At 37.7% G+C, this 24,753-nt stretch overlaps 1 protein-coding gene across 1 annotated transcript in view; it reads left to right on the top strand.

The window, feature by feature from the left end:
- plxna3 (plexin A3) overlaps positions 1-21,904 on the top strand; it is a 158,876-nt gene extending 136,972 nt beyond the window's left edge. The window contains exons 20-33 of the mRNA XM_042729357.1: positions 475-618; positions 2,600-2,834; positions 4,376-4,518; positions 5,032-5,288; positions 5,931-5,997; positions 8,729-8,875; positions 13,132-13,291; positions 13,765-13,868; positions 13,985-14,081; positions 14,544-14,734; positions 15,293-15,462; positions 15,701-15,913; positions 16,788-16,938; positions 18,183-21,904. Of these exons, the coding sequence (XP_042585291.1) occupies positions 475-618; positions 2,600-2,834; positions 4,376-4,518; positions 5,032-5,288; positions 5,931-5,997; positions 8,729-8,875; positions 13,132-13,291; positions 13,765-13,868; positions 13,985-14,081; positions 14,544-14,734; positions 15,293-15,462; positions 15,701-15,913; positions 16,788-16,938; positions 18,183-18,278 (2,175 nt within the window). The 3' untranslated portion in view covers positions 18,279-21,904. The remainder of the gene's footprint in view (positions 1-474; positions 619-2,599; positions 2,835-4,375; positions 4,519-5,031; positions 5,289-5,930; positions 5,998-8,728; positions 8,876-13,131; positions 13,292-13,764; positions 13,869-13,984; positions 14,082-14,543; positions 14,735-15,292; positions 15,463-15,700; positions 15,914-16,787; positions 16,939-18,182) is intronic.
- The last annotated feature ends 2,849 nt before the right edge of the window (positions 21,905-24,753 follow it).

Raw genomic sequence — 24,753 nt, 5'->3', positions numbered from 1 at the left:
TGTGTCTCTCCATATCACCGTTTGCTCTTCTGTATCATCCACACCACAAGGATGCGCTGTTTTCTTTCAAATCAAAGCTAAATACATGTAGAAGCAGCACATCCTTGTGGCGTGGATGATATAGAAGAGCATACGGTGATATGGAGAGACACAGAGGAGACTGTTGACAAAGGAATTGTTGAATAAAGTCATTATTTTTGTTTTCTTCGCTTACAAAAAGTGTTCCTGTCGCTTCATATAACCCAGATTGCACATCTGATGGCAGATGGAGAATTCTGAAATATAATAAGTCATAATACAAAAAATCAGAATGTTCTTAAACATTTTAAATTTAAAATGTTATTCTTTTTTAATGCTTTTTTTATATTTAACATAAAAAATATAAAATAATTATTTATATATATATATCTTACATTTCATTTCTGGACATCAAATTATGTATGATCATTTTTCTGTGCCTTCATCTGTAAACAGGGCAAGAACCTCATCCCTTCTGCTCCTGGCAACGCCCGGCTGAATTACAGCGTGATGATTGGAGAAACGCCCTGTCTGTTAACAGTCTCTGAATCTCAGCTGCTCTGTGATTCACCAGATCTGACCGGAGAGCAGCGAGTGATGGTGAGGATCATGCAGCTATGACATTTCCCCATTATGCATTATAAACATCTAATCTATAAGGAGCCTCTCGTGCAGCTGAAGAGCAAAACATGCTCACCTCTCATTGCACTGACTGAGAATTTACGGCTCCTTATTTATTGTATATCAACCAATAAAGGTGGCAGAAAATGAATGGACGGCTGTAAGATGGCGGAAATGCTGAATGTTTGGTTTGCATGGACTCGGGCATTGTGCCTCTCATTTAATCAATCTCATAATAAGCCACTGCCGCATGGCCATTTTTTACCTTAATGCTAAAACGGAAAACATAAAGGTCAACTGGAAGTGGCTCGCCGTACATTAAGTACTTATTAGGATTATAGGGAGCGCTGATACAAGCAATTTCCCACGTAATCTAGCTATCTGCTCTCCCGGCAGCCCGAACAATTATTACAAACAGCAGACAGGAATCCTTCATAACCTTCCTGAGCCCTGACATATGCTTAGAAAGAGCATCTGAGACATGTTCAGCCCCCTTTATTGATAATAACAGCTTGCGTTAATGGTCATTGCTCGGGAAAACCTCACTATAATTTTGTGTTAGTCATTTGAACAAACTCTTGACCCCAAGTATTCAACTTTAACACGTTTGATCCTGCACCGTTTGTGCTACAGACATGAATGATGCCTCAAATCATGTGGCTTTTTGAGTAGCCGCGCCAATTCAGTATTTGAAATATGACTGAATCAATATGTATATATGAAGGATTAAATGGGAACAAATTACAAATGCTTAATATAAAGTTATAAGCCTGACAATGTAATGTGTATGTTAATGTATGTTTAGAAATATATAATGTACATGAATATGTATATATTTTCAGACTTATAATTTATAGATGGATGGACGAATGGATAGAAGGTAGTTGTATATAAAATTTAACTGAATTGTTCTGAATGTGTGCAAGTATCGCTTCTAAATCAAATCAGTGAAACATGAATTGAATCGATTTGCTATCAACATAAAGATTCACTCCTCAGTTTGATCTACATAGCAACGCCCCAGCGCACACTCTAGCATCATGACATGAATTTCTTCAGAAAACCTAGTTTTGGTTATTAAATCGCTGAATGTTTTGCCAATACTGTTTCCTGAATACAAACCTTGTTGCAGTAATTACTTTCAGAACTGACCAATAGCATCACAACAAGTCAATTCTAATCAAATCCAGGACCTATTCCTCTCCATGTAAGGTATACATTCACATTATGCCACTTAATTCGATCCAACACCTTGCTATTTGATTGATTATCACTAAGTCTGTGGACAGATTATTCAGTTGAGTTCCAGTTTGTGAATCCACAGTGTAGAGAAACACCCATAAAAAAGGGAAAAAAGAACGAGAGAGAGAGAGAGAGAGACATAGTGGGATCCAGAGTGCTGGGATCACTCAGCTAATGACCTGACACATATCGACAGCGCTCCAGGATTCACTTTGTTCCCCTCTATCACCGAGTCTCAATAATTCATGCAGCCACACGGAGCCCGAGCAGCCACAGAAAGGTGAAACTTGTTAGGACAGACGGCTGGATGCCGCGCTTAATTGGTCCGTGAATAGCGCAAGGCAGAGCTCCCGGTACCATGCCCCAGTCGGACCCCAGTCTCTGACTAGACCTCTGTTACCTGCTGATTTCTGCCTAATTGCATGCATACCTGTGCCAAAGTGACTTTTTGAAGTAATTTGATGTGGATTAGTGGTCACGGTGTCTGATGGAGGCGTGAGCGATTGTTCTCTCATCGCAGGTGGAGGAACGCGACATGAATGTGTCGAACAAGTGCATAATTCTGCGGTAATTCTAATTGCGAGCTGATTTCATTCAAGAAGAAACAGTATGAGTGCCCTCAGCAAATCAAAAGCCCTCATTATGACCCACTAAAGATAGATTGTGAAGGGCCTGGTGCTCAACCCATTCTAATAGTTTCTTTTGTCTGTGCGTGTAGATTCTCGTGGGTGGCCTGGAATATTCTCCTGGAATGCTTCACATCTATTCCGACAGCACTCTCACGCTGCCCGCCATCATTGGGATCGGAGCTGGTGGCGGCGTCCTCCTCATCGCCATCATCGCTGTGCTCATCGCCTACAAGCGTAAGACGCGGGACGCCGACCGCACGCTCAAACGCCTGCAGTTGCAGATGGACAATCTGGAGTCCCGGGTCGCACTAGAGTGCAAGGAAGGTAAGATTTGGGGGTAGTTCAGCATCTGTGGTGCATATGGCCCGTGCCAAGCTGTTTCAGACAGGTGTGGAGAGTGTTTTAATGAGCTACTAATGGTTTTAACCCGCAGGATAAATCAAGCGGAGCTGTGATGTATTATTTTATTGTGCGCTTGGTGTCCCGTGGGCGCCGAACGGGAGCGAGTCGGATGCGTTCTCACACTGCAGTAGCCTGGATTCTTGCAGAGTTTGACGCAGTCTTTGTGGAGGGATTGAACTGGGTCATGACGTCATAATGTCCTCATCCTTTGATACCGGTTTTATTCACAGCTTTAAAAGGATCTGTAGCTCAGGCAGACACGGTGCTGTGTTATTTATGCATTTGTTAAAAGAATGCCATGAGATACTGGAATGAATGCATGCAAATGCAATGATTTTATAGTTTTTTCATTTCTGTCTTTTGTCAGTCGGCATAGTTTCCCAGAGACTGAAACTGTTTGCATTCATTCCAGAAGTGCTGTCATATATATGTAGAGAGAGAGAGAGAGCGAAAATAATTTTGATCATTGTAGATGCATTGACTTGATCAAAAGTGTCAGTAAAGACGTTTATAATGTTACAAAAGATTTACATTTCAAATAAATACTTTTACTTTAAACTGTTAATCAAAGAATCCTGAAAAAAGTATCACTATTTCCACAAAATATTATGCAGCACAACTGTTTTCAATATTGATAATAAGAAGAAATCAGCATATTAGCATGATTTCTGAAGTGATCACATGACACTGAAGACTGGAGTAATAACTCCGATCTGGTTCTCCCAGTGAAAATTCAGTTTTGCTATTACAGGAATAAATAACATTTTAAAATATATTCAAATATATTTCAGTATAATATATGTATGTGTGTATTTATGTATATAGTAAATATTGTTTATTTTTAATTCTGAAATATATTATATTTGAAACATATGATGTTTTAAGTGCAATTTAGTGAAAGCAGAAATACTAAATATAATCACTTTTACATACTGTAGTACTAAACTCACTTTTTATAAAAATCAAGAGCAGTCAATATTATTGTGCAAAAAAACTCAATTACAGAGAAAAATGGTTTCAATTTTCATGTTTTCAATCAGTGATGGATAATTTCATTTAATCTCCCAAAACTGATTCTGTGATTGATGTAAAAACTCCCCTATTAGACAAGAAAATGGTGTTTGATTACCATCAACAAAACAACCAGCTACACCAAAAAGTTCCAAAGGAAACCAATTAAATTCAAATCTGGTTTAGTTGATTAGAACTCCCTAACATATTTCAGAGTTTCCCTAACATATTTCAGAGTTTCCCTAACATATTTCTGAGTTTCTGTCTCATGAAGTTCCTAAATTTCTTGAAGATGCGAAATGGAAAAGACACAAAATAACCATTCCTTACCATATTGTAGCTAATGCCAGTAATCTCAAAATATGGTGAGAAATCCCCCTAGTCTGTCACAGCATATGAGATGTTCTTCAGTCTGATGGATACGGGTCTCTTTTGTTCTTTATTACTCTCAGCATTCGCTGAGCTGCAGACAGACATCCAAGAGCTGACAAACGACATGGACGGTGTGAAGATCCCTTTCCTGGAGTATCGTACCTACACCATGAGAGTGATGTTCCCTGGCATCGAAGAACACCCGGTTCTAAAGGAGCTGGATGTAAGGGTACTTTTAAAATCTCTTGGTTCGATTTCTGTCACCAGGTGTCATCTGTCACTTGCAAGTGCCAATAAGTAGGTTGCCACAACTCATAGACCATTTTCTTTTAATCCTCCTGCCAAAAAAAGAAAGTAGAAAAAACCCTAGATGTGCTTTAAAAAGATCCCCTAAGCTCTGAAGCTACGGTACTGCTGTCTCAGTAGTGAGCTTCAGAGAGAACAGCCCTCTTTCAGCATGCTTTTTAATTAAAACCTCAGGCAGAATGAAATCAGCAGCCCTGCAAGGCCCTGGTGGAATAGCCGTCTAGAGACATGCCTTACCAAAAAATGTTTTGAAAATAGTCAGCAAAGAACAATTAAATCTCATCGCAGCAGAGCTTTTTTTCAAGTATGCATTCAGGCAACAATGTTGTTGCGCATGTTTCTCTCATCTCCTTCCTGTCTGGCTTTTCCAATCGTGTTTTTGTTCTCATGCTTTTTCTTTCGTTTAATCAAATGTTCCCTCTCCTCTCAGTCTCCGGCTAATGTGGAGAAGGCCCTACGCTTGTTCAGTCAACTGCTGCACAACAAGATGTTCTTGCTGACCTTCATCCACACGCTGGAGGCTCAAAGGTCCTTCTCTATGAGGGATCGCGGCAATGTGGCCTCCCTCCTCATGGCGGCACTGCAGGGACGGATGGAGTATGCCACTGTGGTTCTCAAACAGCTTCTTGCTGACCTGATTGAAAAGAACCTGGAGAACCGCAACCATCCCAAACTACTGCTTAGACGGTAAGAGATGGTAATCGTGGAGCATGACAATTCCTCCAGTGTTACTATATGATTAATCACCACACTTGTTAAAAATTAGCAAGGTTCTAGCAACCCCCAGAACATCTAAGCTACTGCAGAACAATGCCCTAGCAACCCCCAGAACACCTTAGCAGCGGCATAGCAGCACCCTAGAATCCACTTAGAACACCTTACAATGTTACACACCCATATAGCAGCATGCAAAAAAACATGCAGACAACCTTATCAACTGCACAGTTAGGTCTTACAACCCCCTTAAACACCTTAGCAGCTGCATAGTAACACCCTAGCAACCACCCTCAATGCCTTAGCAACTGCATAGCAATGCCCTGGTAACCACTCAGAATACCTTACAACACTACATTACCACATAGCAGTATGCAGAGAAAAAAAAAACTAAACACTGCACCCTAAACACCCTAGCAACTACCCAGAATGCCTTTGTAACTCCCCAAAATACATTAATAACTGCAAAGCAATGCCCTAGCAATCACCCAGAACACTTTAGCAACCACATAGCAACGTGCTAAAAACCACATAAATAACCACCTAGCAATACCATAGCAACTGTTCAGAACACACAACATAATCATCACTCATGAGTTGCGTTTGTTTTTGCAGAACTGAGTCTGTGGCTGAGAAGATGCTCACTAACTGGTTCACGTTCCTCCTGCACCGCTTCCTCAAGGTTTGTGATGTGGTTTCTAACATAAACATTCAGTAAGTTTTAATAACGTGCTTTGCAAAGTCCTACGCAAATTTGAGCGACAATCTCATACTGCTCTCTGGCTAACTAGCATCTTGTGTGCGAGAAGATCATGCGCGCTGACGTTTCTGACGGCCTGACTCACCGCAAAGCCTGCTAATAAATCTCGCTAAAGCCCATGCTCCAGATAGCGACTCAGGAATGCCGCGGCTTCCGCCCAACCCTGAAATCAGCCGCGTGGAGGGCACCCGCTCAATCCCACATCCTGTCAGGTGTTCCAGAGTTCACCAGGACGACCCAAACACCGCTGAATTAGGCTGAAGCAGATTGAGATGGCTATTAGCGCTTAGGGCGGGAACATCAGGCCCTTTGTGCATTCAAGGCTGCAGTTGCCCTACGGAATGTAGCTCTGGCCGGCCGCCCAGTGTCTTTACGTCCCATCAGTACAGATGTTAAAAGTGTTTTGGCCACCATACAGGCCTCTAGTTGTAATTACCATGAAATGCGTTCTCGGTACGACTTTGTTGCTCTGCCTGTGTGTACTTGTAATTTCATATATATCATGAGCCAGAGCATTCAGTATGTTTATATCTGTTGTACATTTATGTTGTGTACATCATCTTATTAACAAGCATTTAACATTAGAACATTTACTCAGTGAACACTCTCAGAACTTTCTGGCAAGGTTCTCTCAAAGCTTTGAACAAATGTTCTCCCAGTAACCTTAATAGAATTTTCATTCAAAGTTATGCAGCTTTCAGTAACGTTCAGTAACCACCTTCAACCAGCAAACTACAGCTTAAATGATATTTCCAGCAGAGTTGGGTGACACATTTTAGTTGTGTATAGTCTTCTGGACTAGTATTATGGCTATTTTATTTTATTGTTTTGGGGCTTAACAGTCCATTTTCACTATATGCTTTCATTCTTTGAGTTCACGTTTAGATTTTATGAAAGAAATTCATGCAGGTTTAGAACGAAATGAGGGTGTGTAAATGATGATAGAATTTTCATTTTGTGGTGACTTAATCCTACAAGAGTAACAGATATTAAGGCTTCCTCTTGTGCTGTCAGTTCATGTCATCTGCATTTACACTGCGAAACCTGGCATGGATCCCATGACACACATCTGTTGTGTCATAACAGGGTCTAACGGGCAGACTATGGATAGCAGACGGAGCCAGAACACCGACAGCCTCTAAAAGCAATAGAAAGATGAGGATTTGATGTATATATTAAGACTAAATGCATTTGATATAGAGTTCGGAGGCTGGTTGTTTAAAATTACTTGCAGTTAGGCGTGCAATGGATGCTGGGTAACCCTCTCCGCCTGAGTTAGAAGAGTGTGATTCAGGATGTCATGCTGTAATTAATAATGTCAAGCTGATCTTGCCTAAGAACTAAATAATAGCCTCCCCTCCGTATCGCTGTTTAGTCATCAAACGCTTTTAAGTGGGTAATTGGAGACTTCTCCAAACTTCACAAATGCCATCTGAAAAGAACCGCGATCGGACGTGTCTCTCGTTCTCAAGGCCGCGCTTTCTTTCTCTGCACGCTCGCCACCTTGTTTCTCTTTTTCACTTCCTTTTGGTCAGAACACGTCTTTTCTTGCTCCTTTCATTGCTGCTTCCTCTGTACTGTATTTAAAGGTGCAATTAGGCGTTTTCGAATTGTGTGAAAATTACAGCTCGTTGGGATTTTATTGAATTGATGTTCTGTGGTATTTTGCTCAGGAAGTCGTCTGGAGTTTTTCAGCGTGTTCTTTAAAGGTAAAAGGTTTTAAAGGAGACACGTAATGGAAAACATGATTTCCTTGCTCTTTTGGAAATAAAAGCACTGAGGTTCTACATAGACGTACTAAAATGTTCACAACACAAAGCTTCTGTTTATAAAGCTTCTGTAAACTCTATTTTAAATAGGATTTGTTTTTTGTTTTTTCAATGTTTTTATTTTAATTATTAACATTGGATGTCTGTGTTTTCATATAGTGATTTTAATGGGTTTGGGATCTCTAGTTTTTATGTGTACATTACTGTTCAAAAGTTTGGTGTTGGTGAGATGCAAAGCTGAACCACTCTAGTCTTCAGTGTCACATGATCTTTCAGAAATCATTTTAAAAAAATCTAATTATTAGCAATGTTGAAATTTTAATATTTGATAATACATATGTTTATTATTAGATTGTTTCAGTATTCTTTGAATAGAATAAATATCAACAATAAAAAAAACACATTTTAAAGGCAAATTTTATTGCACCAGTGTAGTCTTTACTGTCACTTTTTTATCAATTAAAGGTAAACATTTAAAAAAAAAAAACCTTTTTAAAACTTTTGATCAGTAATATATATTGACTTTATTTCTGATTCATGAAACTCAATGAAATAGTTAATTAGCTCAGTATTTTTATGGATGTTGTGTGAGTATGCATTAACCAGAATGGATTGCTTAGCCAATCGTAACAGGTATTTTTATTTATATAGAGGTCTTAAAGGTACAGTAGCAAAAAACAGCCTGTTAAATTCTGTGGGTCAGTGAGAAGGTGGGAAATGAACATATGAAACTTTGTTGCAAGAAACCTTGACTAACATTATAAGTGGACTTCAGGGAGAAAATAAAACCCTTCAAAAGTGTAGAACATGACCTCTCTCGCTCCCTCCCTCTCTCTCTCTCTCTCTCTCTCTCTCTCTCTCTCTCTCTCTCTCTCTCTGTGCAGGAGTGTGCTGGTGAGCCTCTTTTTATGCTCTACTGTGCTATAAAACAGCAGATGGAAAAAGGTCCCATAGACGCCATCACAGGAGAGGCCAGATACTCCCTGAGCGAAGACAAGCTCATCCGACAGCAAATCGACTACAAGCAGCTGGTCAGTGTTCCCGTGGTGACGCTCTCTCACGTATCCCATAATCCCTCTTCCTGTCTCCCAGCACTCCCTGCCTCATGAAAGACCACAAGCATTTGACTTCAGCTCAAATATACGTTTGAAAAGTATCAACACTACAAAAGTTTAACATTTCAGATGCTTCCAGCTAGAAATTATATTTATTAATACTAATACCAGTCTTGTTTTAGGGTACTATTTTAATTTTGTCCATATTTTGAAGTTGATATAATTTTTGCGTGTTCTTCTCTTTAGTTTTAGTTAGTTTTAGGACTTATGTTTTGTGTTTTTGTCATTTTTTTATTATCTTTGTTTATATGTGTGTATAGTTTTTAATTAGTTTGTATTCATTAGTCTTAGTTTTAGTAATTTTAGTAAACTAACATTAGATATTGCTTTGGCAACTGGCTGAAATAATATAAGTTTATTTATATTTTTATTATTTCAGTTCATGTTAATTCAACTAACAAAACAAATTTAATGGTTTTAGTTTTAACCCAGACTAATACGCTTTTCACACCAAGTCCAAGTCCATTTGTATGAAATATCATACTGCAATATTACTGTTTTTCAGTTCGTTTTTTTTTTTTTTAAAGGCTTTGCAATCATGTCAATAGCTGTCATGCTTATATTTATATTTTATGACAGTATTCTGTCTGCATATGTAATATCAATCCAATATCTTTTTTTTTTTTTTCTGGTTCTGATTAAGATCCGGTTCTTATTTCTGAATCCTAGTGGTCATTAGTGTCCCATCGGCCTTAAAACTGACTCGAGAGCTCAAATGTCTATCAGGCCAAGCAGAGTAAGTTATAACGTGACTTTCAGAGCAGGGTTTGTCAGAGGTGGCAAAAAAGGGACAGAAGTAAATTGAGAAAAAACAAAGAAGGTCCTGATCAGAGTCTGTAATGACTGAAACAAATCTAAGAGTTTATCATGGCACTCATAAAACAACCCCGATGTTCCTCATTTATCTCAGCAGACAGCAAGGAAATACAGCAGCTGATTTACACCGTCTCTCTCAAATACACAAACATGACTACACTAAAGAGCATATTTACTGTCTGCGCAGACAGAGTTCTGTACATTGATTTTAAATGGAACAATACGAGCTGACCAATGAATGAGCTTTAATCTATGGCTCCTCCGTGGTAGTTAAAGTTATAGGGCAGCTCATCAATTCCACAGTATTCAGTATAGATCAGCTTAGGGGAATCAGTATATGTGGCACAGTTATTCAGCTGTCTTAGCTGTCAACCCTAAAGAGAGGACCCTAGGGGCCGTCAGAAAAGGTCAGGCTCACCTGTAACACAGCGTGTATGTTAATGTATTCATTAAGGGTGTAAATATTTGCCCTTGTTTCGACTCTGTTTAAAAAATGTGACACGTCATGAATTATTAATGAGATTGTTCCAGTTCTGAATGCTGATTGGTCAGTTTAGCTTTGCATATTAGATATTAAATTGTGCATGGTAAGTTCTGCCATATTATTACATTTAGATTGTCTTTGCCATCTCTAATTTTTTAATGGTTTTAATGGCTAAATTCATGTGTAGTATTTAAAACTATTTGTTAAAATCATTTAAATTCTATTTTTTTTTTTTAATTGTAATAATAGTAATAGTGATAATAACTATTATTATATTTAATTATATATTTTATAATATATATTATATATTATGATATCTTAATACATAGAATTATTCTAATTTATATAATAAGAATTATTATTAGTAGTAGTAGTATTAGTATTTACATACTAATAAAGAATTGTTGCCACCATTGTATATATGTGGTATGTAATATATATTATAATAATATATCAATATATATTATATAATAATTATTAAAGTATTAGCCATACTTTTAATATTGGTGCCACCATAGTAGTTATGTTATTATTATCATATATAAATGTTATTAATTTATACTATATATAATTCTATATTATATGTTAATAATAGTAATCATGTAACAATGTAATCAATTCAGATTGAGGCATCAGTCAATCAATTTTTATATCCCTAATGTTCATTTAAATGTTGATAGTTGATAAAATGAAGATGATTTATACAATAAGATATTTCAAAACTATTCTTGTACTCTATGTACTCTTCCTTTAAGCATGAAACATCTCAGTTGTGCCAGGAAGTCTGCCTGTGGGTGTGTGAACACATGCTAAAGGACACACTAAAGTCACCTTTACACAGTCTCATCTTCACACACTCTCACACACACACAGCCAGAGACGAGAACTGATCTTTATGGTGTTAAGCTTTCGTAAAACCCTAATTTCCTCCAAGCTCTGAGTTTCAACCCAATCCAGCTCCTAAACCGACGCCGGATGTCCTAAATATAGCTAGGCTACGTCTCCGAGAGAATTCCGTAATTTACTGTGTAATTGGGTTTTAATCACAAACTCCTCGCGTGTGAGCCGCGGCTGGAGGGGAGGAATTGCCAAGAGCTAATGATCAGCGAGTAGCCGCGATTACGGATGCACAGTCGCGCACCAGTGCCAGCTGCATTGTTTTAATCACACGATTAACGCAGCCCATGCACACAAAAGGTCTTCTCATGAATTTATATGGACTGTTGTCACGGTGTGAATGGAGATATATCAAAGCATCGGCTTCATAATAAACGCTCGGCTCTTTAATGTAACTGGCCTGCCTGTTTATGAAGCTGTTATTTGTATGTGTTACTCACTCGGTAAGTGCTGAGGGCTGTTTTTTTATGATTTCGCTTATGCTACTGGCTGCATAAATAAGCTGATGCACACATTCTACAGCTTGTCTTGTTTATTTTATCAAAGCTATATGGCTGCATGACGGTTTTATTGCTTTATGAGAGCTTTACCATAGTAACTATGGCAAAAAAAAAATTAGGTCCAGTACATTCATACAGTAAAAGATTCATTCATAAACTGACAGAAGTATTAAATGTACAATGTTACTACATTTTATATGGACATGGTACCATGGTTTGTTTTTCAGAAACAAAACAAATCTGTTTTATGATTAATCTTGATTTTTGACCAGCGTCGAAACAGTAATAATGTCAAATTCTGTGCCTTTACACTTACTTGTTCATTAATTTATTTACTTTTTTCTCTGAAATTTCTGCTGAACAGTTCCTCGTCTGTCATTGGTCAGTCAAACAAATAGTACCGCCCCCAAAGTCATGCCATTGGTTAAGTCAGTGTTGCTGTGTTTGTCGTAATACTATAAATAAACAGATGAATATTTTGTTAGCACTTAAAATGTTAATCATTTCAAAATCTGTAAATTTTAACTTATTTGTTCGTTCATTTACTTTTTTTATATGAAATTCCTGCTGAACACTTCTTCGTCTTTAATTGGTCAGTCAACAAATAGATCCGCCCCAGAGTCATGCCATTGGTTGAGTGCTAACATTGCTGGTTGGTTAAGTGCTAACATTTTGTTAGCACTTAAAATGTTAATCATTTCAAAATCTGTAAATTTTAACTTATTTGTTCGTTCATTTACTTTTTTCCCTAAAATTTCTGATGAACACTTCTTTGTCTGTCATTGGTCAGTCAAACAAATAGTCCTGCCCCCAAAGTCATACCTCTGGTTGACTCAACGTTGCTGTGTTGTTTAGGCTGCTAAAAAGAAACGGATCAATATTTTGTTACCACAACAGAGAAGATGTTTACACTATTCTACGGAACAAACCTATAAATGTCTTTCTTATGGTTGTCTCTGCATATTAAACTGAGTGTTTTAACATCAAAAAGATTACACACTTAAGCGTAAAGTATCTTTTTCCTTCAGACATGTCATATGAATCCTAGTTTGTGGCCGGATCAATCACCTCTTGCCGTTTGTTTTTATCGATCTGTGACCGTTTTATCAAAACCTGCGTGTTTCACATATTCGGAATACCGCTTTGCAGGCGGATAAATATTTCACCATTGACATAACAGTTAAAGTTGAGATGGCTATTATGATAAATCAGGCCGAGGCATGAAACAGGATCCCGATCAATCTTTGATATGCTGGCAGAGCCGGGCAAAATAGAGCTGTAGAGTGTATAAGAAAATGTGCCTTGACCTTTCCACACCCTCGTAAGTCCATATGTATGTTAGTGTGTGTGGTCTACATACTAGATTTTAATAGAGACATGTTTTTGTGTCTTTGCTGTTCATCTTGTTGATCAATATTGTCATGTTTTCTATTGTTGCTAATGTTATCCCGGGTCTCTGTGTTGCTCTGTCACAGACGCTCATGTGTATTCCTCCGGAGGGAGAGGCCGGTACAGAAATCCCTGTTAAGGTGCTAAACTGTGACACGATCACTCAGGTGAAGGACAAGCTGCTAGATGCTGTTTACAAAGGCATTCCGTATTCACAGCGCCCACAGGCCGACAACATGGACCTGGGTAAAGAACTCACCATCTGTGTCTGATCCTTCCTTCCTTCCTTCCTACCTACCCTACCCTAACCTAACCTACCCTACCCTACCCTACCCTACCTTACCCTACCCTACCCTACCCTACCTTACCTTACCTTACCTTATCTATATGTTGTTGTGTCTGTCAATTCAATGCACTAGGCTTGACAAACTTTCTTTTTCTATTTGGTTAATATAATTCCACGCCACCTGAGTGACCTTTGTTAAAAAGTCAGTTTTTGACAGTTATTACATTTTGAAGAATCATTATGAAAACGATTTAGTTTTCTTAAGGAAAGCATTCACTTAAGGAATTGTGCACAGTGCAAGGACCAGTAAATAGGGTCAATTTTGACATTGTGTAGACTATTAGAAAGAGAGTGCAGAAAACGTTGCATAAATTTTACCTTTGATACTCCAGAAACATCATCCAAGATTTTTGTGTTTACTGTTCTTCTCCAGAATGGCGGCAGGGTCGACTGACCAGAATCATCCTCCAGGATGAAGACGTCACCACAAAGATCGAGAGCGACTGGAAGAGATTGAACACGCTGGCGCACTACCAGGTTAAACAACATTTCCTGGCAGCTGCTCCGTTATTTTATGCAAATTTACAAACGCTTGTCATGTGCTGTACAAAAATGGAGATGCTTTTTTTTATAGTTCTCATTTTCGATCTCAGGTGACAGATGGGTCTTTGGTGGCTTTGGTTCAGAAGCAAGTATCCGCTTACAACATCGCCAACTCCTTCACGTTCACTCGCTCTCTCAGTCGATACGGTAAGCATCAGTCTCTCGGATCACTTTACGCCACACAATCCTCAGCTTTAGCCATGTTTGTTTAATATTTCATTGATTCTTCCAGCCTTTTATGCCACATGCAGCATGTTTGGCTCAAATGGGGATCTAAGATCTTTTCACCAGCCATGAAATAACACACACTGTAGACTGTGTTTCAAAACCTAATCAAAACAGCACATTTGGATATCATAGACATGCTCTCAATGTTTAAGATGTCTGACTAACTGTAAGAGGATCCATTTCAGTCATAATGATGTTTATTTAGACATCTATACTTGTAGACAGTAAACGCTGATTCGGCTCACTAGGCTTTGAGACACAGCTATTAGTAAGATAATGATTCAGAAACAGTTTAGATGTACAGACTAAGATATGTAAACTGCATTGCACTGTCAAGAAGCAGATTGAAGAACATGCTAATTTGGATTGTACTGTACATAGAGAGCCTGCTGAGGACGTCTAGTAGTCCAGACAGCCTTCGATCCAGGGCTCCCATGATCACACCTGACCAAGAGACGGGCACCAAACTCTGGCACCTGGTGAAGAACCATGAGCACGCAGACCAGCGGGAGGGAGATCGTGGGAGCAAGATGGTGTCTGAGATTTACCTCACACGCTTACTGGCTACCAAGGTACATAAACATCATTCTACACAGGAAACTTCTGTATTTTTAATGCAATAAACCACTCAAGGCTGTATGCTACAGTGTTTTACCATGGTTAAAAATTTACTCACCCTAACATCAGCTGTTCAAAAGTGTGAGCTCAGTAAGGTTATTTTAAATATTTAATTTTATATAATGTTAAATATTTGTATTCAGCAAGGATGCATTTAATTGATTAAAAGTGACCGTAAAGACTGTTACATTGTTACAGCTCTCTTTTTCTTTTCTTGTCTAGCATATTCTTAAAAAAAAAAAAAACTGAGACTAACTAGACTAAACTGAGACTTGTCAAGCTGTTGTAGTTCTCTTGTTGGTCTGATTGCTTCTATTGTTCTCATTTGTAAGTCGCTTTGGATAAAAGCATCTGCTAAATGATTAAATGTAAATGTACATTTGACATCCATAACATTAAAGATTTAAAACTTCACAATTAGCATTTTTTTTTCAATAAAATGTGAATAGTGCCCCAAAACACCTGATGTGACTCCAAAGCATGTTGTAAACTCTCATGTGTCATGTTTTTAGGGCACTCTGCAGAAGTTTGTGGACGATCTTTTTGAGACGGTGTTCAGCACGGCCCATCGTGGCAGCGCTCTCCCGCTGGCCATCAAATACATGTTTGATTTCCTGGATGAGCAAGCAGACAAGAGACAGATCACCGACCCGGACGTACGGCACACCTGGAAGAGCAACTGGTGAGATACCAAGCACTTCCTGTCTTTGACCTCATTTTCTGCAGCATCTGTTGGGATTGTTTTGAAGCCCTGTTGGGTTGCCAGTTCAGTTCCATTTGTTTCGGGAACGCAGCACGCTCTCAGAGCAATTGAAAAATAATGTACTTTAGTGTGATTCAAGACAGACCACAATCACTAAAAAGCTTTTTTGACATAATCAGATTTTATTGTACTGTGTCTCTCTTTCTTTCTAAACCAGCCTTCCTCTGCGGTTTTGGGTCAACGTGATCAAAAACCCTCAGTTTGTCTTTGACATCCACAAGAACAGCATTACAGATGCCTGTCTGTCAGTGGTGGCTCAGACCTTCATGGACTCCTGCTCGACGTCTGAGCATCGCCTGGGCAAAGACTCTCCATCAAACAAGCTCCTCTATGCTAAAGACATCCCGAACTACAAGAGCTGGGTGGAGAGGTATGTACACACGCCTTAAAATACCACGGATTTGATCTGATAGGTGTAGCCTAGTAATTAAACAGCTTGAAAGATTGTACTTTAGGTTCAAAACTTACAAGGATACTGATTTTTCGTTCACCCAAAAATGACAATTCTGTCATTATTTACTCACTTTCAAGTTGTTCCAAACCTGTGTGAGTTTCTTTCTTCTGTTGAACACACACACACACACAAAAAAAATATATTTTGAAGAGTATTGGTAAACAAACAGTTGCTGGTAACCATTGACTTCCATAGTATGGAAATAAATACTATGGAGGTCCATGGCTACCATTAGCTGTTTTGTAAACCATCCCTTTAACCAGGGCTATTATAGTTAACTAAAACTAAAACGAATTGAAATAAAATGATATAAAATATAAAAAAAATTCAAATGCATAAAACTTTTTTTATTTCAGCTAGATCCCGAGGCAACATTTCTTATTTTCATTAAGTTGAGATTGAATAAAATAACTAAACATTTAATAAAAATTATTTCAAAAAAAAAATATGAAGACATATTTAAAAATAATTTGAAAATGACAGAAATACACAACATTACTAAAATTTTAACTAAAATAAAAACAGAAAATAAAAATATGAAAAATATGTAAAATATGAATGAAAACTATAAAAGTGTCTCAGTGATACTAAAATATGTCATGTAAGCAATAATAATGTACTTGCTTTAGTAGGTGCCAGTTATTAGTAATTTGCACTTCAGTCTTTTAAACTGAAATTCATCAATTTAGTTTTCATTTTCTCCAGTAGATTAACTCCAAACTCTTCATTTATAATATGAAGTAGATCATTTTTTAACCAGAGTGTGTGTGTGTGCGTGTGTGTTTTCAAGATATTACCGAGACATCAGCAAGTTGCCAAGTATCAGCGATCAGGACATGGATGCCTATCTAGTAGAGCAGTCCCGTCTCCATGGCAACGAGTTCAACACACTGAGTGCGCTCAGTGAACTGTACTTCTACATCAACAAGTACAAGGAAGAGGTGAGACCTGGGACTCTATTTTACATCCGGTTCTAAACGTTACATGTTTACGCAAACTGTTACCAGCATACTAGCATGCCAAGAGTCAAGCGTTTGGAGGGGTTTAAAGTATAAAGCGGTTGGTTTTTCAGTTTGTGAGATAAGCATCATCTCTAATAAACTAGTAATTAGTCAGATATCAAACCAACAACACCAAATTTCAGATATTTTATAAATAATAAGTATACTTATCAAATATGTATATATAAATATTATACAATAATACAAATAATTATATATTTAATATAAATATTCAAATGTGGTTACAGCATCACCAAACAAGTATTCAGTCAGATATAAAAGCAACAACACCCAATTTAATATATTAAGTATACTTATTAAATATGTATAAATATTTCATATGTATAATTTTATACAAAATTGAAAATATTGATATTTAATATAAATATTAAAATGTGATAATATATTTATTACATTTCAGCAAAAATGTGAATGCAATATACAGAGCTGGGTAGTAACTGATTACATGTAATCTGGATAATAATTCATTAATAATAAGTACTTGTAATTAGATTTACATTTTATAATGTAATATAATGTTTAATGCACTATTGGTAATAACAACATATGGAATATATTTTCTTACTTTTTGTATTTTTATATCAATATGGTACAAGATTATCCCATTTAAATCAATGTGCAAAAACGAGATATGTCAAAAGTAATCTAAAAGTAGTCTGATTAACATAATAAACAACATGATATATAAATATGACTTTTTTGTATGTATATAATGCGTGTATAAAGTGTATAACGTGTATGAAGTAGAAATTGAGTTGTTTTGTAAAAAAAAAATTATAATAATAATAAATATTCATACTGTATATGCAGTAGGCACAACTTAAACAGTACTTCAGGGGATTCAGGGAAACATTTAAATTAAAAAGTTTGTAAGATCATGAGAAACATAAGCCCTGGTAGTGGTTGGCAAATTGCCATAACTGTAGTTTAAAGATGCACATGAGATCTGAATTGAAATGCAAATGTTGTTTCAGTATTAGCGGTTTGATCTTGACGAATGTGCAGTGCCGTGTCTGATGAGGTCATTTATCATTGTCATTATGAGCTCCAGTGGGCGTCCGCAAACTCTCATGCTCAGAACGATGTCAAATATTGAATTATTACATGGGTTCGGCCTTCACTCAATGGCCTCTTCCTCTCTTCCCCTCTCTTCCTCCTCTCAGATTTTGACAGCGCTGGACAGAGACGGTTACTGTCGCAAACACAAGCTACGACACAAACTGGAACAAGCCATTAACCTGATGTCTGGCAGCAGCTGAGGGCAGTGACAGATTGGATGGGACGGGAGGGGAAGCGTTCAGGGGGTTTGGGGGGAGGGTTTGGACTGAATTGATGGAGTCCGGCGGACCGAACCCATGTCAGAACATCCACGGCTTGTGCTAGCAGAAGATGAGGCTAAAACACTGGACAATCAACTCTAAAGGAACCACAGCACAGCATACGAAGCCCAATGTTTTTCTGGACCAGAACCTGTACGCCCAAACGCCCGCACTCCCAAATGCCCAGACCGAACGCCGTTCATATCGGCCTGCCTAACAAACTATTCAACACGGACTACTGTGGATCAGATACATTCCAATGAGGAAAGGTGCACGTGCTCTTGCCTTGGAAGCCAAATTGCCAAGATAGTGCCATGTAAGAAAATATCTGACTTTCTGGGAGAGAAAAGCAGCAACATGTTTTAGTAATGCATTCGGCGGGTAATCTGAAAACAGTTCTTCATATCGACCTCCGAGAGACGCCTCAAAAACAATCACAATCGTGCGACGAGATCCATTAACGGAAATGAAGATATTTATATCGGAACGAATCAATAATGGAAACCAAATGCATTATGGGTAGTGTTGAGGCTGGGCAGAATGGGAGGAACCTTCTCCTCCTCGTCTCGAAATTGCCATAGACATATAAAAGCGCCTTTTCTCTCGTTTTCGTTCTTTTTTTGTGATTATGGGGCCAAATGGACCTCTACTTGTCAAGAGGTATGGATCAGCATCTTTTGAAGCTTGCCTTTTCGTTGCGTCCGGATATACTCCCCGAACCCTTGCTGAAATGTACCCCAGGATGGGCGTTCGTCCCTTGGGGGGTGGGGGGGCATTTCTGCTCCCCTTGCTTTTTTGTACACCGCTGTGTTACTGTGAGGTTTGGAGTGTTTACTCGGATTCTGTGGTTCTTCTCCAAGACTGCGTTGGCGAGGGCCGTGTTTTGTCCCTTGATGACAGGCATCTTTAATGTAGTAGATCCATCTAGAGCAATAACTCTCAGATTTACCTGCAAGCCATGAGTTTAAGTTCCCTGTGTGTTCAGATTCACCGTCCTGACTCTAAATTTTCAATGTTAGCAGTTGGCGAGTCACGCTCTTTTTCATTTCCCTGTTGTTGTTCCGTCCAAACGGCAGCCAAAACGTGTTCACAATGCCAAGCACAACGAAGGGACGACTGTTCCAACTTTGATTGTTTCCTCGCCGTTTCAGCAGGCCAATGCAATTTTTGACACAAGTCCGCAGCTAGACAAATTCGTCCGTTCTTCAGTCGTCCCCCGTACAACCTTATCAAGGTTCCTGCTTGATCGATTATAACGATTGTGTCGATTCTGTCTGTATACACAAACAACAAGGCCTTAAGTCATTTCCTCTTCTCTTTATCGGACTTTTCTCATCTCCGTGACGGTGGCAGTGGCGTCGCCCTCTGCTGCCACGGAGGTGAATTGCAAACCGTTATATTCCAGGTACTCGAATTGTGATGCGTCCGTGAATTTCAAAGTACTCTCAGCTGTTTTCTATTTCTTGCTATATGTGGTTCTGAGTTCTGCCCTGTCTAGTTGCGTATCGATTGTGTTTTTGTGTTGCGTAAAATCACTGAGAATGTACAGCATGAATAACTGAGCATATCTTGCAAAAATCTTTGCCTCATTATACGTGTTCCAGTTTTAAACACAAAATACCTTCAGATGATCACAGCCAGGACTACAGGGAGAACTATTTGTTTTCAACATCATCTTTAAAATGTAAAAAACCTACTTCACCAAGGTCAGTTCGAGCAAACAAACACCCATCGTAATGTGGGATCATTAAAACAGTAGGGAAATCCATCCGGGCCTTATTAGTTGAGTTTGAATAAAGATATTCAATGACCATCAAAGTGATCACGTACCTTTGAATACATCTTACGTTGATTGATTTTTCCCTTTCTTACCCTGTGGTATTGGACTACTAATCGTTATTGCGTTTATTTGGCTACAAAAGAACAACTTTTGGTTTAGTAGCTCTAGACCTCATCCCGCAGGGTCATGGTTTGAAAACTTGTGCATTTCAACAGCAAAATGTATCTGGATATTTTAAACTCTCATTGAATGTAATTAAACCTGCCTTTGGATTTGGATGGGATAACAAGATTCCCCGTTCATCATCAAAATACAAATTTTTGTTGTTGGAATTGTGAAGGCAGGATGTTTTGAACTAAATGTGGGGCTCATTAACATATGAAAAAGTTGCAGGGTTGATAATTAAGCAGAATCTTTTTGAACATTGGTTTGTTTTTCTGTTGGGGGAATGGGGTCAGCTCATGAATCTGGTTCCGTTATGGCATTTCAACCTCTTGCAACACGATACATCAGGAATTACTGCCTGTTTGCCAAAGCTGCGTCGTCAGCAATGCAGTGCGAACCCAATATCCGACGTCTGGAACAAACCACTTTGAGAAATTAAATGCAATCATAAATCTACGTTTAAAAAGCTGAAAACTAAACATCAGTGGTTGAATTTTTTTGATTTACCACCTCTTGGTTGAAACCATGGCGTCAGGTTTACATCTGATTTTTCTATACTGTGAGTAAAGCCAAACGTACTGTGGGGGAAGTAGACTTCGCTTGGTCGCGTACATACTGCCTGTAAGATAACTGACTATCGTTAAGTGCAACTGCCCACCGGGGTGTTTTTAGGTAGACTGGTGAAGACAGAGCTAACACTAACGATGCCTCGGCCAATAGCCATATATCAGAAATCGCCCGTTTCGTTTCGTACAGCAGAACTCAGAGCCAAATGAGGCGCTTTGCGGTTTGTTTTCGTCGTGTGGTGAAACGGCATACTTTTAAAAGCACCTGTAACTTGTGAGGAGCGGAGTGAGTGGAAAAATAACTGTGGTGTTTTTTCAGTAGATACAGTAGAAGAAAATGTCTGTTTTAGATCCATAACTACATTTCAGTCAATGTTCTAGTTATAAAAGAAGAAGAAGAAAAAAAAAAACATTTTGTCTCAGATGAATTAATTCTAATTTATTTGTCGGTTTGTCTCTTTATCCCAAATGTTTTAATCAATTTTATTGTAACAGACTTGTTTACAGTTTCAGAAATATATGGAGTTTATTAACGTGTCTGGAGAGCTTTGTGACTGACTGACTGACTGGTTGATTGGATGACTGGTTAATGGGCAACTGCTATGCCTAGTCCTTAATTCTATATAAATATATAAATATATTTTGTATAATTATTGGACTGAAATGTTTTGTTTTTTTAATTTTGTTTAAATTATTGTTTTAATTCCATTTTAATGCATTAAGTAGTTTGAGGGAGTCGTGAGAATGAGTCTAAAACGCTGGCTGCAATGAAGTGTTTTGTATATATTTGCACCTTTTTTTTTTACTCTGTGCGAGGTTTTTGAAAGATTGGATTCTAACTTAATGTTCAAAGGACAAGCATGGGTTTTTTCTTTTCTTTTTTTTTCTTTCTTTTTTTTTTGCTAATTAAAAGATATGTGGATGATGCTGTATATTTCTTGAATGTTTTTTTTTTTCTTCAATTGTTTTTTGTATATATATAATCATCTGCAAGGACTATTTTGTCTCAAGAGCTTGATGTTTTCATTCAAATAAAGACAAGTGTCTCAGTGAAACCTACGCACTCCTGGACTCGGATAAACAATACTTTGATCTTTTTGAATATGTACACTGCAAGAACACAGAAACAAATATGACTAATTATTTTGTGCATTGTTTCATTTTCTTACAAACCATTTTGCAATTGGAAAGGCAGTTATGTTAGATTGCACCCAGCTGAGTTGGCCATCACCTGCAGACATGTATATCCGAACGGAGGAATATAGATGGAAAATGGATGTGTGCTAATCAGACACAGCATGACACTTTCCCAGTGACAAGCTATTATTCTGTCCACAATGAAAGCAAAATTGCTGCATGATGCAGCAAAATCACAGCCAATCAGAACATATATATGTATTTATATTTGTGAAAACCATGATACACTACCATTTAAAAGTTTGTGTAGGATTTTTTTTAATACTTTTATTGAGCAAGGACAAATTAAAATGTTCTAAAATGAGAGTAAAAACAATTGTTACAAAAGAATTGTATTTTATACAATAAATGCTGTTCTTTTGAACTTTATATTCATCAAAGAATCATTTTTATTTTTATTTTTTTTACATGGTTTTCACAAAAAATATTTTTGGAAATATTTGTGATTTTTCAACATTAATGTTGAGTAACAAATCATCAAATTAGAATGATTTCTGAAGGATTTTGTGCCACTGAAAATGGCTGCTGAAAATTCAGCTTTGCATCACAGGAATAAATTATATTTTAAAATTCATTGAAATATAAAACTTACTTCAAATTTTTAATATTTCACAATAATTCTGTTTTGATGTGTTTGTCAAATCATCTTAATTAAAATTTTGAAAAAGTTAGTTTTTTTGTTAAAAATAATATAAATTAGCAAAAGTGTAAATTTTATACCACCTTCAATAGCTCATTTTAAAAGGTACTGCAGTGTGGTAATAGGCTATATTCCAGGCAGTCTATAAATTAATATGATTATATGATTAATAATACTATGACATATAAACTTTTCATTATTATTTCATGTCATTTTGTCCATATGTTTAATTTTCAGGTAGGTAAAATGGGATTTTGGACTTCAACTACCCAGAACAACATGACAGAAATCGCTACAAAACAATAATTTGCACAAAGTTAAACTCAACTCTCCAACTCTTCCTGAAAATGAAAGACTGCTGGTCACTTTGTAATGGCAAATCACTGTAACCTTCACCACAAGGTTACACGGCTAGCTTGTCCTAGCCGTGTAACCTTAACGATGCATGCTAACGAACCTGCCTTAAAGTTGTCTTGTTTGCGTCTCCATTAATTAGAACTGATTAGATCAAAGTCGTTTAGCCACAGGCCAGGATCTGAAGCAGATCAGACAGAGACTTCAGTCTTGAGGTAATTACAAAATGACAGGTAACACTCTATACATATTCATACGCTAATTTACATGTTCTTAGCTTAGCCAGCTCTTACTTTGGGTGGAAGGATGGATTTTTGCGAGTCGGGTCAAGCTAACATCTACAGTCTTCAACCCTGGAGAGATAAAACACAGACTTTTATCAGTTGACTATGATGGATCTCGCTGAGCTGAACTCAACTGCTCTCTCTCATTTAGAGAGAACGCAAGGCTGCTGCTGTTTAAAGTAATGTCAAATTACTGTATAGCCCTCTGAATGGCGGTCCTTATGGCGTAATGACTGCTCTCGGTAAAGTTATTTCATGAGTAATTTCAGTAAAACTCTAGCTTTGATGAATTAGCCGGAACATGTCGTTCGTTCTTGGAAGCAGGAATTACATGCAATTATTCCACCAATGCGATGACCAGCGACGTCCCCTGTTTGTGAAAGACGTCAATCTGTTTGTTCAGTCTGCTGTGAACATGTTCCATGATTTGTTTGCAAATCTGTGGCATCTCCCCCTTTTTTTTTTAGCCGGCTGATATTTTTGAAAGACAAAGCATCAATAGTAGAATATTTATGCCGCCGAGAAGGTGCAACATCTGAAGGGGATAAACAGAGAGAGCGAGATGAACGGAAGAGCTGCTCCCACGAACAAAAAGGAAGGATTACAGAAATAGAGAGAGGATGAAAAAAGCGCACAGGCAAAAGGCAGGCCGCCTCTGGGGTGCAGAGCGTCTAAATAAATAATGCATACTGATGGGGGGGCTCATTAACCCAGCTCTCTCAATTCTGAGGGGACATGAAATGTGTTCCTGCGTTGCATGACTACACAACTGCAGCATGACACACTTTGTCTCATAAACACACCTCCAGCATGCAAATCAGGCAGTCTTGAAGACGTGAAGGCACCAAAGCACTGACATTCTTCATTATGGAGTCATTTCAGTAGTTAGTAGTGTTTACCAAGGTAAGCATGATTATATTATACCTCATAATTAAGGTTAGGGGTTTGAATAAACCTCTTAAAGTATCAAACTTAAGAATAGAAGTAAAATAACCAATCAACCTCATTTTCATGAGTAATTTCATTATTTTTCGGTTTTATAAAGAAATAAGGAACACCAAACACAAAACATTTCAAATGACTTCTGTGCCTTAATTTAACTGAATAATACAGAAGACACATGGCTATTAATTGAGATATTATTAAAGAAACCTTATGATTTTTCATGATTCCTAAAATAATGAAGTTGAAAAGTTTGGGGTCAGTAGATTATTTATTTATTTATTATTTTAGTTTTTTTATGTTTTTGAAGTCTCTCTAGTTCACCATGCTCACCCTTGCTGCATTTTTTTTTTTCGATTAAAAACACAAATGTTGTGAAATATTGTTACAAATTAAAAGAACTGTTTTCTATTTGAATATATTTGAAAAGTTATTTTATCCCTTTGAAGCAAAGATGAATTTTCAGCAGGTATTACTCCAGTCTTAA

This window comes from Cyprinus carpio, chromosome B8, assembly GCF_018340385.1.
Source record: "Cyprinus carpio isolate SPL01 chromosome B8, ASM1834038v1, whole genome shotgun sequence".
In the NCBI taxonomy this organism is placed as follows: Eukaryota; Metazoa; Chordata; class Actinopteri; order Cypriniformes; family Cyprinidae; genus Cyprinus; species Cyprinus carpio.
The sequence above is the reverse complement of the archived record's forward strand: the minus strand, read 5'-3'. Positions and strand labels throughout refer to the sequence as shown.